Source organism: Gekko japonicus, unplaced genomic scaffold (assembly GCF_001447785.1).
Source record: "Gekko japonicus isolate JY-2015 unplaced genomic scaffold, Gekko_japonicus_V1.1 scaffold42, whole genome shotgun sequence".
Classification (NCBI taxonomy): Eukaryota; Metazoa; Chordata; class Lepidosauria; order Squamata; family Gekkonidae; genus Gekko; species Gekko japonicus.
Genome location: NW_015165831.1, coordinates 800,183 through 816,498, shown reverse-complemented (window position 1 = coordinate 816,498; position 16,316 = coordinate 800,183). Strand labels below are relative to the sequence as shown.

General features: G+C 49.7%; 1 protein-coding gene across 1 annotated transcript in view; it reads right to left on the bottom strand.

Moving 5' to 3' along the window:
• Positions 1-16,281, bottom strand: part of LOC107110067 (probable E3 ubiquitin-protein ligase HERC6) — a 47,117-nt gene extending 30,836 nt beyond the window's left edge. Inside the window, exons 1-4 of the mRNA XM_015410788.1 lie at positions 16,012-16,281; positions 9,992-10,131; positions 7,149-7,351; positions 3,206-3,362 (exon numbers count right to left, since the gene is read on the bottom strand). Coding sequence (XP_015266274.1) covers positions 3,206-3,362; positions 7,149-7,351; positions 9,992-10,131; positions 16,012-16,281 — 770 coding nt within the window. The remainder of the gene's footprint in view (positions 1-3,205; positions 3,363-7,148; positions 7,352-9,991; positions 10,132-16,011) is intronic.
• Positions 16,282-16,316: the final 35 nt, after the last annotated feature.

Here is a 16,316-nt window from a genome sequence, read left to right as displayed (position 1 = left end):
GGAAAGAGACGCTGACCCCCCCCCCCCAAGTGAGAAGGCTCCTCCTTAGTTCTCCAGACTATGACTGCTCCTGTGAAAGTGCATGGAAAAGATGCCTGGATCCATTGTAGAAGAGAAAGAAGACAAGCACTACAAGGAAGGAGTCCCCTTCCCCAGAAGCAGATGATGAACTCTGTGGGAGCCATGCATGCCGTCATGACCCCACCGGGTTGCCACATTCTGCTGCCACCATCCTGGACTTAGCGTCCCTTGAGAAGGCACCCTCCCAAGTCCAACCGAAATGCCCCCTTTTAGGCCGAGAAACATAGGTGTGATGACCAGGCAGAGAACACTAATCAAAAGGGTTTATGGATACAGTACTGGTGGGGCAATGAAAAAACAAGGTGCTTTATAATATACTAGAAATAATGCCCGTTGCGGAAATAAATACAACGGGATCTAGAAAGAGGCTCTGGGAGAGTGCTCTGGCTTTGGGCAAACAGTGTCAGTTTCCTGTGGCGACCTCAGCAGGGTATAATGACAGAGTGCACTGTTTTCTCCAGAGGGACTGATCTGTGCTACCTGAAGAGCATTTGTATTTTTGAGTTATCTGTAGCCCTCACCTGGAGAGTGGTAACAATTGTTACCCAGGCTCCACCCCTCAAATCTCCAGGGATGTCCATAGGTAAAGGTGGCAATGCACCAAACAGAGGGGGACAGAGAGGGGGGAAGAAGGTAAGAAGGGGGTTGGAGGGAGGGCTGCAGAAGCATATGCCGGCTTGTCTTGGTGTGCAGGCTGGAGAAGGGAGGGGGGGGCTGAAAACAATAATAAGGAGATCATGGTTGTTTTCAGGGAGAGTGTGTGACGGATGAAAGTGTGTGAATGGTCCATAATCCCCCAGGCAGCTTTTAAAACATGAACCTGGGACCTGCACACCACCAGAATACAGCAGGTTCCATATGCAACTGACATTCCAACTGCCTTGCGGGGGGGGGATTTTGAGGTGTGGAATGGAGTGAAGTCCAATCAGCTTCCATATGCAAAAGACCTTGAAACGCTGGGCGGGACTGCACAAAGCAGCCAGTCAACCCAGCCAGCGTCTTCTGACCCGGGCTTTGCCTTCTGATTGGTGGCGATATATGCTGAGGAGCAGTTCCATCAGCCATACACTAAGGGAGTGCATTTTAGAATTAGAACTTTGGCACCCACTACTCAAATATAATAAAGGAGAGATAAATTATTTTTTGGTTTCCAACTCTACAGGACTGCTTTTGTGTTTTCTCAAATTGGCCAGGGCAAACACAATCAGGGACAGAGGTTCTGTCTTACAATACTGAGAACGTCTAATGCTCCACTCAAGTCATGTTTCTGTGTTTCACCCAAGGAGATTTCTCTCCACTCCTTGAATAGGTGAGTTTCTGACACGTCTTTGCCAGACTCACTGTCTCCACCCGAAATCTGTTATTTGCAGAGCCACAACACACTTGCTCCGCCCCAGACAGGGCTTATCAGACATGTTTTCTCTTCAGTATCTCACCAGTTTTCAGCTAACTCTCCTGTCTAGCTTCACTCCAACTCCAACTGACCCACTAACTCCTTCCGACTTGAATGTTTAAACAGCTCAGTGTTCCATTCCACAGAAAGCTGCCTTCACCCAATCAGAATAAGCTCCATGAGCTATCATTTGTCAGCTAGTTCACCCTTTTCCCAGCAGCATTGCCTAAAAGCCTGCAACTGCTTGCCGCCCGTCACATAAGGTTAAGCTGAAAACCCAGAATTCACTCAAGAGATGATCACTCAGCTCAGGGTTTGCCTTGTCAAATGTGTATATGTCTCATGTCTCAAGTCATTTCTGACTTACGGCGACCCTGTGAATGAATGACCTCCAAGACAGCCTTGTTCAGGTCTTGCAAACTGAAGGCCGTGGCTTCCTTGATTGAGTCAATCCATCTCATGGTGGATGTTCCTCACCGCCTTCAACTTTTCCTAGCAGTATTGTCTTCTCCAGGGACTCCTGTCTTCTCATGAGGTGATCAAAGTATGATACCCTCAGTTTAGTCATTTTGCTTCAGTTTGGTGTAGTGGTTAAGTGCGCGGACTCCAATCTGGGAGAACCGGGTTTGATTCCCCACTCCTCCACTTGCACCTGCTGATGTGACCTTGGGTCAGTCACAAACTCTGGCACAGCTATCCTTGAAGAAGAGAGTTTGTGCAGGGTTCTCTCAGCCCCACCCACCTCACAGGGTGTCTGTTGTGGGGAGGGGAAGGGAAAGGAGTTTGTAAGCCGCTCTGAGACTCCAAGTGAAGGGCGGGGTATAAATCTCCAGAGAACAAATCAGAATCAAGCCACTATGTCTTTATTCATATACCTCGCAGAACAGTCGTTCCCTTTGGCTAATTAACCAACTTCAACCCATGGTTTCAGATTCCGGCTTGACGGATTCTAAGGACAGCTAGTGGAGTGGTCTGCTTTCATACTGAGCTTCATTAAAGCATGGCTTTACATAGTGTCTGAATGGAGTAGGTTCATTCAGAAATCAACTAGGTTTTCTCCGTACAGGGAACGAATGCTGGGAAGGGCTGGAGTCCTACGTGCAGGGAAAGAGGAGTGCCAGAGGAGACTCTTCCATAGTAGGTGGGTCACCTTCAGATATCTCACTGCAGCTAATCTTCCCTTCCCCTTCCCAACTGCTGTAGAAATACCGGTGGTGGAAAGTGCCATCAAGTGACAGCAGACTTATGACAACCCCAGGGGTTTTTTCAAGGCAAGAGACGTTCAAAGGTGGGTTGCCCCTGTCTGCCTCCACGTCACAGTCCTGGTATTCCTTGGAAGTCTCCCATCCAAATACTAGCCAAGGCCGACCCGGTTTAACTTCAGAGATCTGATGAGCTCAAGCTAGGCGGTAGAAAGATTAGGGGCCAAGGAATACTGGAGATAAAGCAGAGGGGCAAATCCCAGCTAACGCTGCTGTTTCCCTGCAAGTAGGACATCAAGTCCCTGTTCAACACTTCTTGCCTGCAAGGAGCCTTCAGTATTCAACAGGTTGAGCTGGGCTGCTTTTCTGGTGGCAAATATAACCAAACCCCCATGAACAGCGAGGACAGGTTTTCAAGACTTCCTTTGTGGGTCTAGTTGAATACCGATTTACATGCATTTTTCTCTGGATGATGCCCAGCACTCATCCTGGCTCACCTGCATCACAACAGTTACGATTAAACACTTACTTGGCGATCAAGCGGTCTTTAAGTTCTCCAGTGCCCAACTGTCCAAAAGTGCCGGCTCCCCAAGAGAAAACCCTTCCGTTGCTGCAGACGGCTAGCGAGTGCTCCTTCCCGCAGCTTACGTGGACGATAGTCTGTGCTTCCAGCGCTTGGATTTGTTCTTTCAGGGGGACAAAATAAAAGTATTTATATTTATTGATCTAGAAGGACATGTTAATATACCCTGTGTTTCTGGCTACACAGGGTGGAAGGAGTACAGGATTTAATGGCCACTGAGAATGACAGCTTCCTTTGTTCATGCTCATAACACAACAAACTTCTACTTGAACACACATTGTAAACAGAATCACGATAGCTCAGGCGCAACAGCTTTTGCTACATGGGGACAGGCTTGTGTGGTTTCCCCATCACTGCTGATATTGCACAGAAGCAATGAGGGGTTCCATATGGCAGGTTTCCTTGCATTTTTCCCAGTTCCAGCAGTGGCCACTGGTTTTTCAGAGTTTTTAAAAGTAAGTCTCTAACCCCTTTCAGGCAGCACAGTACAGCCACACTGCATCAGATCTTGGAAGCTAAGCAGGGTCAGTACTTGGAAGGGAGACCACCAAGGAAGACTCTCCAGAGGAAAGCAATGGCAAACCACCACTGCTTCTCACTTGCCCTTGCTGCAGTTGCCATAAGTCGGCTGCAACTTGATGACACTTTTATTTTATTATTTACTTTATTTTTCACATTTATATTCTGCCCTCCCCGCGAACAGGCGTGATCACGGCAGATCACAATTTGCACTTAGGCCTTGCAGCATTACAACAAAAGAGTAATAATAGTAATTCATTAAAACACCATTAAAACAAGACACGCCAGTTTGTACAGTCCCCAGTATTGCTGTTGCTGAAATCCAAGATTGTATAGACTGGGCTACCTAAAATGGTATCTTCAGCAGGGGGGGAAGCTTTTTTCCTGGATGCCTGTCGCCTCACCCAAAGGTCTGGAGGAACAGCTCCGTTTTGTAGGTCCTGCGGAATGGTAACAAGATCCCGCAGGGCCCTGATCTCACATGGGAGCATGTTCCACCAGGCCGGGGCCTGGAGTTTCCAGATCAACTGCAAGGGCAAGCCTGCGTAAAGCGAGTTACAGTAATCAAGCCCGGAAGTGACCATTGCATGGGTCACTGTAGCCAAGTCCTGGGGGGGAGAGGTAAGGGGCCAGCTGCCTGATCTGTCAAAGATGGTAAAAGGCAGACCTGGCAACTGCAGTGACCTGGGCCCCCATGGTGAGTGAGGCACCCAGGAACAGTCCCAGGCTCCTCGCCTTCTGGACTTTACACACACACACACACACACGCACACACACACAAGCCCCTTTCATTGCAAACATATACTGGGAGAGGCATACCTCTACAACGAAAGGAGTTAGAACCCCCCCTTTTTTAAAAAAAGAAAGCTTCAAATTCAGAGAATTTGAATGTTATAATGTCAGAACGCTATTACCCTTTTTAAAGAAAGCTTCGAATTCAGAGAATGTGAATGTTATAATGTCAGAACGCTATTACATGGCTATCACCCACCCACCCCTGTGGTGGTGGTGGTCAATGTTCCCTCTAAGCTGTTGAGTCTTGTGAGCAGAAATTCTGCTTTGTGAGCTACTGGCATTAAAATTGTGAGCAAGCAGTTTGGCTACTGCATAAATTAGTTTGCTCTGTAGCCATCCCTTCCGGAGCTAAGACAAAAATGTGTGAGCCGGAGGCTAAAAAAATGTGAGCTAGCTCACATTAACTCAGCTTAGAGGGAACACTGGTGGTGGTGGTGTTTGTTCTTAGGGCTCACATTTAGTTAATGATTTTTGTCTGTCTTTGATTCTCTTATACCTTATTTTCTCATGTTTGATTATAGTACTTTAAAAAAAGTTTTGAACTAGAACAGTAAGTGGCTATTGGCTGGGAAAGCAAGGTGTTCACATTGGTCCTGGTATACATAAACTCCTGATTTCCCCATAACATCAGAAGCCTGGGCCCTGGAAGTGGCGAATACAGACCATTCACTCACTTCTCCATACCGTGTGGATGGTTGCCATCCCTGGGTTAGGAAATACCTGGAGATTTTGACAGACCTTCTGGTCTGCAGCTCAGTGTCTTAACCTCTGAGCTACCGTGGCCCTTTCACATATTTTACCGACTGCCTTAATCCAATCTCAGCTATAATCACCCAGTACTTATGCATCTTGCCTCTAAAGAGCCCCTCCTTGCAACTCCCCCCCCCCACACTCCTGTATGTAATGGCTGAAATTTTGTTTCACGGTATCTGAAGCAAGTGTGCTTGCACAAGATAGCTTATAGCTTGAATAAAACATTGTTGCTTTTAAAGGTGCCGCTGGACTCCAACTTTGTTCTGGAATAGGTTTTGTTAAGTCTTTAAAGTGATAGTGGACTACTGTAGAACAAAGTTGGAGCCCAGTGGCACCTTTAAGACCAACAAAGTTTTATTCACAGTATAAGTTTTCGTGTGCAAGCCCACTTCCTCAGATACAGTGGAATGGAATCTCCTCAACCATTACTTATAGGGGGTGGGGCGGGGGTTGTTGTCAGGAAGGGCCATTTAGAGTCAAGATGCATAAGTACTGGGTGATTATAGATTGGATGTAAGAAAGATCTGTGAATGGCACTAAATTAGCATACAAATGGGATTCCTGGCTCCCATTATTTTTAATGGGCCTTCAAGCCTCTCCCATTGTTTCCAGTGGGCAATGCTGTCATTGATTTTAGTACATCCCCGTACAAGAGTTAACAAACAGATATGGGCACAAGGTTTGAATCCAGTGGCACCTACAAGACAAATAAAGTTCAAGTGAGAACTTGAACTTAGTAGGTTCACTCCTTCAGGTTCATTGAAACAGATTTCCTCAAATGTTACATAAAGGTAGGGGGGTTAGTTGTTAAAGTAGTTAAAGTGGACTCCTGTCTAAATCATCAGTTGCATAGGGGATGCTAATAAGTTCTTAAATTACTTATATGGATATGGGATTTTATAATGGACTGTTTTAAAATGGTTTTATGATAAATTCAACTGTTATCTATGTATGTACTTCTCATGTAATCCACTCTGAGCCTGCCTCCGCGGGGAGGGCAGGGTATAAATTGAATGAATTAATTTCAGGGGAATGTTGAAAATTTTGCTATGATATGCCCTGTTAGAATGGGACAGTGGCATGCTGAATACCCCCAACAAATGGGCCACCCCCTCCCTCTCTTCCGCAACCCACAGGCTCTGGCTTTATCTGCGGCAAGGGAAGAAATGACCCCGACACCTCCGCATGCCTGATCGGACATTAAAGCACTGGGCGGCTGCCTATTAATAGTCATTACGCATAGGGGCCCGGGAAGGAAGGGAAACCGAAAGTAAACGTGCAAGGAGCGAGATGCCAGAAATGGAAACTGAAACTTAAGAGCGCTGAAACAGGGCTCCCCCCCCCTCGCGGCCGATCAGCAGCGGATTCCCACCCACCCGCACCACCCCCCGACTAGAAAAGGGTGGCGCAGCGAAAGAAGCCTCTCTGTCTGTCTGACAGCTGTTGCGCGAGAGCCCCGCCTGCGAGGCAGAGGCTGCCCGGCCAAGCGTCACTCGCCGAGAAGACAGTCCGTGGCAGATGTCGCCACCAGGGAGGGAAGCACCGCTGTCTCCCGGGCTGCCTCCTTCCCAGGCCCGGCGCTGCCTGACGGACCGCGGGTCTTTTTGCGGACCGGGCGAGGAGGGATGGAGGCTGCCGCCCGCGTCCCCCGAGGAGGGTCCGCCTTCGCACTCCAAGGCGCAAAGAGAGCTGCGCGCGCGGGGGGGGGGGGATTCCTTCGACGGCCCTTGAGAGCGCCCCTCCCTCCGAGTCCCTCTCGGCCGCCCCATTCTTCGGGAGGTCTGGGCTGGGAAGGAGGGGTGTGTGTGTGGCTGAGACGTACCTGGCCGGGAGCTGCGCTGCCGCCCGGCGGGGAGCCTCCTGCCCAGCTGGCCGCGGGCGTTGTCCCCGCAAGAGGAGACGCCGCCGTCGGGGTGGAGGAACAGCGTGTGCCGCTCCCCGCAGGCCACCAGCACCACCCCGCGCCTCCAGAGCGCCTCGGGGACGGGACGCCCGGGTAGCCCCCCCCCCCCCCCAAGACGCGCCCTAGACAGCCCAAGGACCGCCCTCCGAATCCTCGAGGGAGCCCAGCCTGGCCTGGCCCCACCCACAAGAGCGGCCCCTTGGCTCTCAAAGATCTTCGTGATTTTTTTGCACGGATCGCCAGCAATCCACACAGCACGCCTTTTACATGGAATCCGGTCAAACCCATCATGACAAACACAGATAATATCAACAGCAATGGATTACACCATAGAGACGTGGACGGGGCGCACCGGGGTGCTACCCCATTCCAGTTAAATGCCTAGATTTTTACACTGCAGTTTAAGAGCAATGCAAAAACAGAATCACGCTCAGGTGCACAGATTCCACTGCAAAGAACCTCCTAGTTCCCCCCCCCCCCCCCCAAGAGTCCCCCAGAATTTACCCCCCCAAATCTCCAGGGATTTCCCAGCCCAGAGCTGGCAACTCTAAGGTTGTCAAGGTAGTAGAAAAGAGTAAGAACCCAGTGGCACCTAAGGACTAAAAATGTGGTAGAGTATGAGCCTTGGTGAGCCACTGCTTCAGATAAAGTTCATGGTTTTCAGATGGAGACCACCACCAAACTAGCTACCAAAAGGAACCTCCTGTCTCAGGTTAATTCAGTTGCAAAATAAATATTTGGGGGGGGGGAGCCCTGTTAGAAATGGTGTTCGTATGCTAGGAATTCTCGTTCTAAGTTTCTTGGCCAAAGATTTTCAGTGTCAGTGTAGATGTCTAAATGCTACAGTGGTGGCTAGCTAAAGTCAGTGGTTGCTACTGGTCATACTTGACAAAACAGGAGAATCCATTCACAGGACCCCCCATTTACATTTTTTTAAATTTATTCATCTACGTTATTTACAGTCCATCTTTGTCACTGGGACGCAGGGCAGATGACACAGAGTGAGTCAAGACCATCAACAGGACGGGACATTCAATAAACAATGAAATGGGATTTGGGTTGTCCCTCTAAGCTGAGTTATCGTGAGCTAGCTCACATTTTTGTAGCCTTTGGCTCACACATTTTTGTCTTAGCTCAGAAAGGATGGCTCCAGAGCAGACTAAATTTATGCAGGTGCCAAATCGCTCGCTCACAACTTTAATGCCGGTAGCTCACAGAGTAGCATTTTTGCTCACAAGACTGCAACAGCTTAGAGGGAGCATTGGTTCCGACCAGAAGTTGAGACATTCAACCTGTGCTGCGCCAGCTGCACTGGCTCCCAGTGGACTACCGGATCAGGTTCAAGGTTTTGGTACTGACCTTTAAGGCCTTGAGTGGTCTGGGACCTACGCATCTTCGGGACCGCCTCCTCTGGTATGTCCCCTGAAGAGTTTTATGCTTTGCTGGAAATAATCTGCTGGCGATCCCTCGCCCTAAAGGCATCCAGCTGTCCGCGACCAGAGCCAAGACTCCTTCCTGGTGGAACTCTCTGCCAAATCCCTGCCCTGTGGGACCTTATGCAGTTCTGCAGGGCATGCAAAGCAGAGATGTTCCACCGAGTTTTTGGTTGAGGACAGCAGCAGGTACCATCTACCTGCCACCCCACCCCCCCACTCTGCTTTCTCCTGCTTGTGGGACAGTAATGCGTATTACATTTATTTTGGCGCTACCTAATGTTCTTTAATTTTAATTTTCCTGTTTTGGTTTTATATATATAGTGTTATTGGCAACCGCCCTGAGCCCTGTGAACTCCGGAAATGGCGGTATATAAACTGAACATACATAAAAAAGTAAGTCTAGAAACCAGAACTGAAGCCAAGCATAAGTGTTGACAGTGATGCAAAAGTTGCACACCAGGAGCCAACCCACAGCAAACTAACCACAGAACCACCGTCCCCAATAATGGCACAACGGAGAAGGCATACGTATGGCCAGTTGTTGACTTTGCATTTGCTGGGCCACAGTGCTGGGAAACATGCCAGGATTAAGCCAACCAGGGAACAATGCTAATGAGTGCCATGGCATCTGCAGGCACTGTGGTGGGGACTACTGGTCAACACGATCAGGTGATTGACTGTGTCTTTGGACACAGCTGCCCCCGTTCAGCTCAGAGTTGTTTTAGCCAACAAGTCTTGCCAGGCAAAGGACGAGGAGGGGAGTTATTTGTGAATTTTCTGCATTGTGAAGGGGTTGGACTAGATGACCCTGGAGGTCCCTTCCAGCTCTACGATTCTGTGTGCTCCGGTCTGTTCCCAATATTTAATTTTTACCTGAATGTGGAATAAAAATTGCAAAGCTTTAAAAGAAAAGTTCATATAGGAGCCATTTCCCTAAAGAAATCCAAACTTACATACATAAACCTCACACTACAGAGACAGCTACTCCAGAGATAACAGAATCATAGAATCATAGGATTGGAAGGGACCTCCACGGTCATCCAGTTCAACCCCCTGCACAATTCAGGAAATTCACAAATACCTCCCCTCCACGCCCTCAGCGACCCTCGTTCAGACCCGTAGTTACAGGTGGGGCATCTTGGGGCTGCCCCCCCCCCAATTTACTGCCTGGGCCCCCCTTTTGCTAAGCCAGGTGGAGAGTGCTGCTGCTGTTGCTGCTGAGTAGTTTACAGCCTCCCTGCTATCAACAGTGGGAGTGCCAGCCAAAAGGAGAGCAGGTGCTGGCGGAGGGGTGCGTGTGCACCTGCTCTGGCTCTCCCTGCCTACCGCTCAGCCATGGCAAAGCCCGAGGCAGGCACGCTGGTTGGGCAGGTGGCTGGCCAGTGCTGGCTGCCCTTCCTCCCTCCCTGGGTGGTGGGTGAGGCAATGAGGCCGGGCAGGCGGTTGGGGACTCTGACGGGCCTACCCTGCACAAGGATGGCACAGAGACAGGGATGGGAATGTGGTGCAGTCGGACTCCAGGGAGGGTAGTTGGGGGAGGGGGACACGCCGCTTTCCCTTCCCTTCATGGTACTTGAACCTCGTTTCAGGCTGTGTGGCGGGGGGGGGGCTCAACCCTTTGCTTTGCCTCTCCCTTAGCAGCTTGCATGAGAGACCGGGGCCTTCTACGAGGTGCTCCCAGGCTTGGGGTTTGCAGGGGTGCCCCCGACTAATTTAAAGGCCCCCGAATTAAAAAAAGATCCTGGCTACGGGCTTGCCCTTGCTCCATGCCCAGAAGATGGCAAAAAACCTCCAGGATCCTTGGGGGCCAAACTTTGGCTAAGCCAGGTGGAGAGTGCTGCTGCTGTTGCTGCTGAGTAGTTTACAGCCTCCCTGCTATCAACAGTGGGAGTGCCAGCCAAAAGGAGAGCAGGTGCTGGCGGAGGGGTGCATGTGCACCTGCTCTGGCTCTCCCTGCCCACCGCTCAGCCATGGCAAAGCCTGAGGCAGGCTCGCTGGGTTGGGCAGGTGGCTGGCCAGCTGGTGCTGGCTGCCCTTCCTCCCTCCCTGGGTGGTGGGTGGGGCAATGAGGCCGGGCAGGCGGCTGGGGACTCTGACGGGCCTACCCTGCACAAGGATGGCACAAAGACAGGGATGGGAATGTGGTGAAGTCGGACTCCAGGGAGGGTAGTTGGGGGAGGGGGACACGCCGCTTTCCCTTCCCTTCATGGTACTTGAACCTCGTTTCAGGCTGTGTGGCGGGGGGGGGGCTCAAACCTTTGCTTTGCCTCTCCCTTAGGAGCTTCCCTTGCTCCCTGCCCAGAAGATGGCAAACAACCTCCAGGATCCCTGGGGGCCAAACTGGCCTGGAGAAAAATTGCTTCCTGACTCCACAGTGGTGATCAGAATTTCCCTGGGCGAGTAAGAAAAGGCCACAAGAACGAAGCACTGATGCCACTCTTTTTGTCCTCCCTTCTTGTGATCTGTCTGAGAATCAGCATTGCTGTCAGATGGCCATCTAGCCTCTGTTTAAAAACCTCCAAAGAAGGAGAGCCCACCACCTCCCAAGGAAGCCTTTTCCACTGAGGAACTGCCCTGTCAGGAAGTTCTTCCTAATGTTTAGCCAAAAACTCTTAATTTCAACCTGTTTGTTCTGGTCCGACCTTCTGGGGCAACAGAAAACAACTCCATACTATCCTTTATATGACAGCCCTTCAAGTACTTGAAGATGGTTATCATATTACCTCTCAATCATCTCCTTTCCAGGTTAAACATTCCTTCCTCCTTCAACCTTTCCTCATAGGACTTGGTCTTCAGACCCCTCACCATCTCTGTCGCCCTCCTCTGAACACATTCCAGCTTGTCTGTATCCTTCTTAAATTATGGTGAGCAAAATACTCTAGCTGAGGTCTAACCAAAGCAGAGTAAAGTGATACCATCACTTCATGTTATCTGGACAATTCTGTTGATACAGTTCAAAATGGCATTTGCCTTTTTAACTATGGCATCACAACTGCTGACTTATGTTCAGTGTATGGTCTACTAAGACCCCTGGATCATTTTCACACACAGTACTGCCAAGACAAGTCTCCCCCATCCTATAATTATGCATTTGATTTTTCCTACCTGAATGCAGAACTTTACATTTATCCCCATTGAAATTCATTTTGTTTTAGCCCAGTTTTCCAGCCTGTCAAGATCATTCTGTATCCTGACTCTGCCTTCTACAGTATTTGCTACCCCTCCCAATTTAGTATCATCTGCAAACATTAATAAGCATTTCCTCTAGTTCTTCATCCAAATCATTTATAAAGATGTTGAACAAAACAAGTCCACGGACAGATCCTTCAGGCACTCCACTTGTCACTCCTATCCAAGGAACCATTCACAAGCACTCTTTGTGTGCGATCTGTCAACCAGCTACAGATCCACCTGTCATAGGATCCAAACCACATTTTTCCAACTTGTCAACAAGAATATTATGTGGAACCTTATCAAAAGCCTTATTGAAATCAAGATAAACTATATCTACAGCATTCCCCTGATCCAGCGGGGTTGTAACTTTCTTTAAAAAAGGGGTACGGTTAGTCTGACATGACTTGTTCTTGAGAAACCCATGCTGGCTCTTAGTAATCACAGCCATCCTTTCTAAGTGCTCAAGGAGTGACTGATGGAGTTGTTCTAAAACTTTTCCAGGTATAGGCATCAAGCTGAGGGGTCAGTAGTTAACTGAATCCTCCTTTTCCCCTTTCTTGAAGATGGGGACAACATTTGTCCGCCTCCAGTCTTCTGGCACCTCACCTGTTCTCCAAGAATTCCCAAAAATAATGGACAGAGGCTCAGAAATTACATCCATGAGTTCTTTTAGTACCCTTGGATGCAGTTCATCTGGCCCTGAGGACTTAGTTTTGTTACACGGATTGCCTGAGGCAGTACACGTGTACAAGGGTTCCTTATACTCTATGTATACGAGGGTCAAATTGTGAGAGATACCAGCGGAAGGAAGAGACCTTTAATTGAATAAATAGAGTTTTATTGTGAATAAATGCAAAGTTCATACAACGCACTCATGCAAAAACTATAACAGATCAACGCACACAGAGCAAGGAAACAGGTGATAAATAGTGACAAGAAGAGGGTTGATTTTGGATATTGATTTTGGCAATATTCACCTGATCCTGGAGTCCGGAATCCCCATGGAAGGAGGACATGGCCAGCCAGCAGTTCATGTCAAAGGCTCAGAGTCTGAGGGTACACTCTTATCAGTGCCAAGATCTGGACAAAAATTGAGGGTCAACAGTGGGAGGGCTTCTAATGTCCTGGCCCCACTGGTGGACCTCCTGATGGCACTGGTATTTCTGGCCACTGTGTGATACAGAGTGTTGGACTGGATGGGCCTTTGGCCTGATCCAACATTGGCATCTCTTATGTTCTTATGAGGCGCAGAGTGCCACTTTATGGGTGCGTTCAGACGGGGCATTTACAACGGTATACGTGCCGGTTGGAATCAGTGTATTTACCGGCATTCACACATAGAACATCTGCCTTCCGTCCCTAACCGTTGCAAAGAGCTTTAAACTGGTGTATTCTGCCACCAGTTCCATAACTGGTGGTATTCTGAGTGCACTGGTTGTAACCACTTGCTCTCCACTGTTGTAGAGCCATTCGGAAGCCCGAGGCTTCCGCTTTTCGCCCACCATTTTTTTTTTGTTAGGTCGGCGATATGCGCTTGGCTGAAGCTTCGCGTTTGTTTTAAAAAAAGAAAAGAAAAAGGTCCTTAGTTTAGGGTTTTAGAGTCCGGGACCTCAGGGAGGCCAGTTTGGTCATTAAACTTTAAAGGTAAGTCCTCTCTTCGGGGCATGCTTTTCGGGACGGGGTGTTTTGCGCATGCGCGAAGATCGCCATTCTGTGGATGGCTGCCTATGTGCATGCGCAAACTCAGTTAAAAAAAATGCCGATGCCCACTGTGTGTGAAGGGGAATACAGCGATGGGCTCCGCAGACAGGAGGTAAGTGTGATTGCGTTTCAGCCGGCATAAACTGCACCGGTTGGAACCGGTGCAGTTTATGCCGGCTGAAACGCACCCCGTCTGAACGCAATGTGGTTTGGGGAGCCAGAGGTGGGCTGGCCCAGCGTGTACTGAGTAGCCAGATTAAAACTGAGCATGTGCAGGATGCTTGGTTTTGACTTCCAAGGTTGGGAAAGTCACAAGTGTTTGTGTTTCTATGTATCAGTGGCTCGATGTGGAGTGGGAAAAGGGTGCTAGACTCTGGAAATGACTTCGAGGAGACAGTGCAGTTGACTAAGGTGATGCCAGGGTCATGGAAAATGGGATTAGGGGTTAGTATGGCCAGACTGGTGATCTCTGTTGATTGTAGCAGTCAAGAAATCCTGTATACGTGCCTGCTCACCAGGCTCCTGTGTTGGCTCAGTTTCTCCTGAGACTATCAAGCAGGTTCAAAATGGGAGTCTTTTCTGGCTCCAAGTTGCCTGCCTGTGACAGACCAATGTGAGGTGTGGGAGCCTGGTCTTGTTGCCTTGCTGGCTGCCAGGTACCTCTGGGTTTTCCGGAGAGAGTTTAGCACAGGTACCTCTGGGGAGGTAACAGTTTCATTTAAGGAAACTAGGTGTTTATCTACTACCCCCTATGTCGATCCTAGACTGTAACTCCCTTCCCTCATCATGTGTTCTGTTTTTGCCATGTTGAGCTCCATTTCCCTCACAAGAGAATACTGGGGGAAAGCAGGAATTGTGCAGTTCTACTCTCTCTCTTAATCACCTGTTACAATTTAACTTTCCTGTCCCCGCAATGGGCCTACTTTGTCCTTGCTCTTTCTCTTTGAACATAAGAAATGAACCTTTTGTTGTTGTTGTTTTTGACTAGCAGTTTTTAATGTCAAGTCTTATGAGAGCCAGTGTGGTTGAGGTGGTTAAAGTGTCAGACTAGATCTGGGAAACCCAGGTTTGAACCCCAACACTGCCACGAAAGCTTGCTGGGTGACCTTGGGCCAGTCACCCACAGCCTCACCTACCTCACAGGGCCGTTGTGAGCATAAAATGGAGGAGAGGAGAACACTGTAAGCCACTTTCGGTTCCCATCAGAGAGAAAGGTGGGACATAAATAAGTCTCAGTTTACAGAGAATTTGCCATGGAGGTGTGTAAAAAAAAGAGAGGATTGCAGTATTGCAACTTGCTCCTTCCAATTACAGCATTTAGAAAACATTGGAGAGCACAAGGCACACCCCTAACTTCAGCAGTCCAGACTAGTTTGATCTCATCCTATCTCAGAAGCTAAGCAGGGGTGGCCCTGTTCAGTATTTGGGTGGGAGACCACCACAGTTCCCTCTAAGCTGCACGAAATTTTAACAAGGCAGCTCAGGAGTTGTGAGCTTCTGCTCATGACATTTCCCCCCTCCATTGGAAGCAATGGAAGATGGGGGCAGCTCCTTCTGGGGCCCATACAATTGGGGCCCCCTGGTCCAAACTATGCCGTAAATTTGGTGCCTCTACCTTAAAAAAAAAAAAAGGAGCTGCGGTGGCTCAAGTGGTTAAGACGCTGAACTGCAGGCTGTGGAAGGTCGGTAGTTTATCAGTTCGAGACCCGAGTGTGCCGCATGACGGAGTGAGCTCCCGTCTCTAGTTCCAGCTCCTGCCAACCTAGCAGTTCGAAAGCAAGACATTGGAAGTAGATAAATAGGTACCACTTCGGTGGGAAGGTAACAGCGTTCCGTGAGCCTTGGTGTTTAGTCATGCCGGCCACATGACCACGGAAACGTCTTCGGACAGCGCTGGCTCTTCGGCTTTGAAACGGAGATGAGCACCACAACCCTAGAGTCGGACTCGACTGGCTTTCGAGCAAGGGAACCTTTACCTTTACCTAAAAAAAGCCCCCCCCCCAGTAGCCGATACCCCAAAAAGAGAAATGGTGTAGGCTGTACGTTTTCGCTTATAACTCTGCAACTGAAAGGGCTGTTATGTAGTGGGTAGCCGCATGGACGAACGACAGACAACGACGTGGTGCATAGCACGCTTTATTAGCACACAACAAGACATGCGGATCAACGGCCGGCAGGCCAACTATATACACACCTGGGGACCGCCCCTGGTCACCATTGGTGGGTTCAAATCTCCCGCCACGGATCCCATTGGTTCCCCAGTGGAGGGACTAGGATCCTAGTCCCCATTGTTGTTTCAGCCTGAAGCTTGGGCATGTGCGCTGACCTCCGGTGGCGGTCAGCGGACACTACACCCCTCCCCCCATAGTCCGGACCTTGCCCTAAGAAACATAGTCTTTCAGGTACGCTGGGGGCTGTCGTACCCTTGCTGAGCGTCTGGGTCCCTGTGCTGGGGCCTCGGGAGGCCTGACCTCCGGAGCGGGCGTTAAAGGTGGCGCCGGGGCTTCCGCGGCTGCAGGTTCTGGCTCAGGGGGCCTCTCTTCTGTAGACGGGGGCTGGGTGCTCCGGAGTGAGCTCTCTGGTGCAGGCGGGGTGATGTGCGGGGCCTCCGGGGAGTCCTCCTCTAGTTCGGTCTGCTGTCTCGGTACCTCTGCCTGCCCGTGATCTGGAAGCATTCGCCGCCTGAGCTGGTCGATGTGCCTCCTGAGGATCTGGCCGCATTCTGTGGACACCTCATACATGACGGTGCCCGTCGGCCTGACGATGCGGCCTGCGA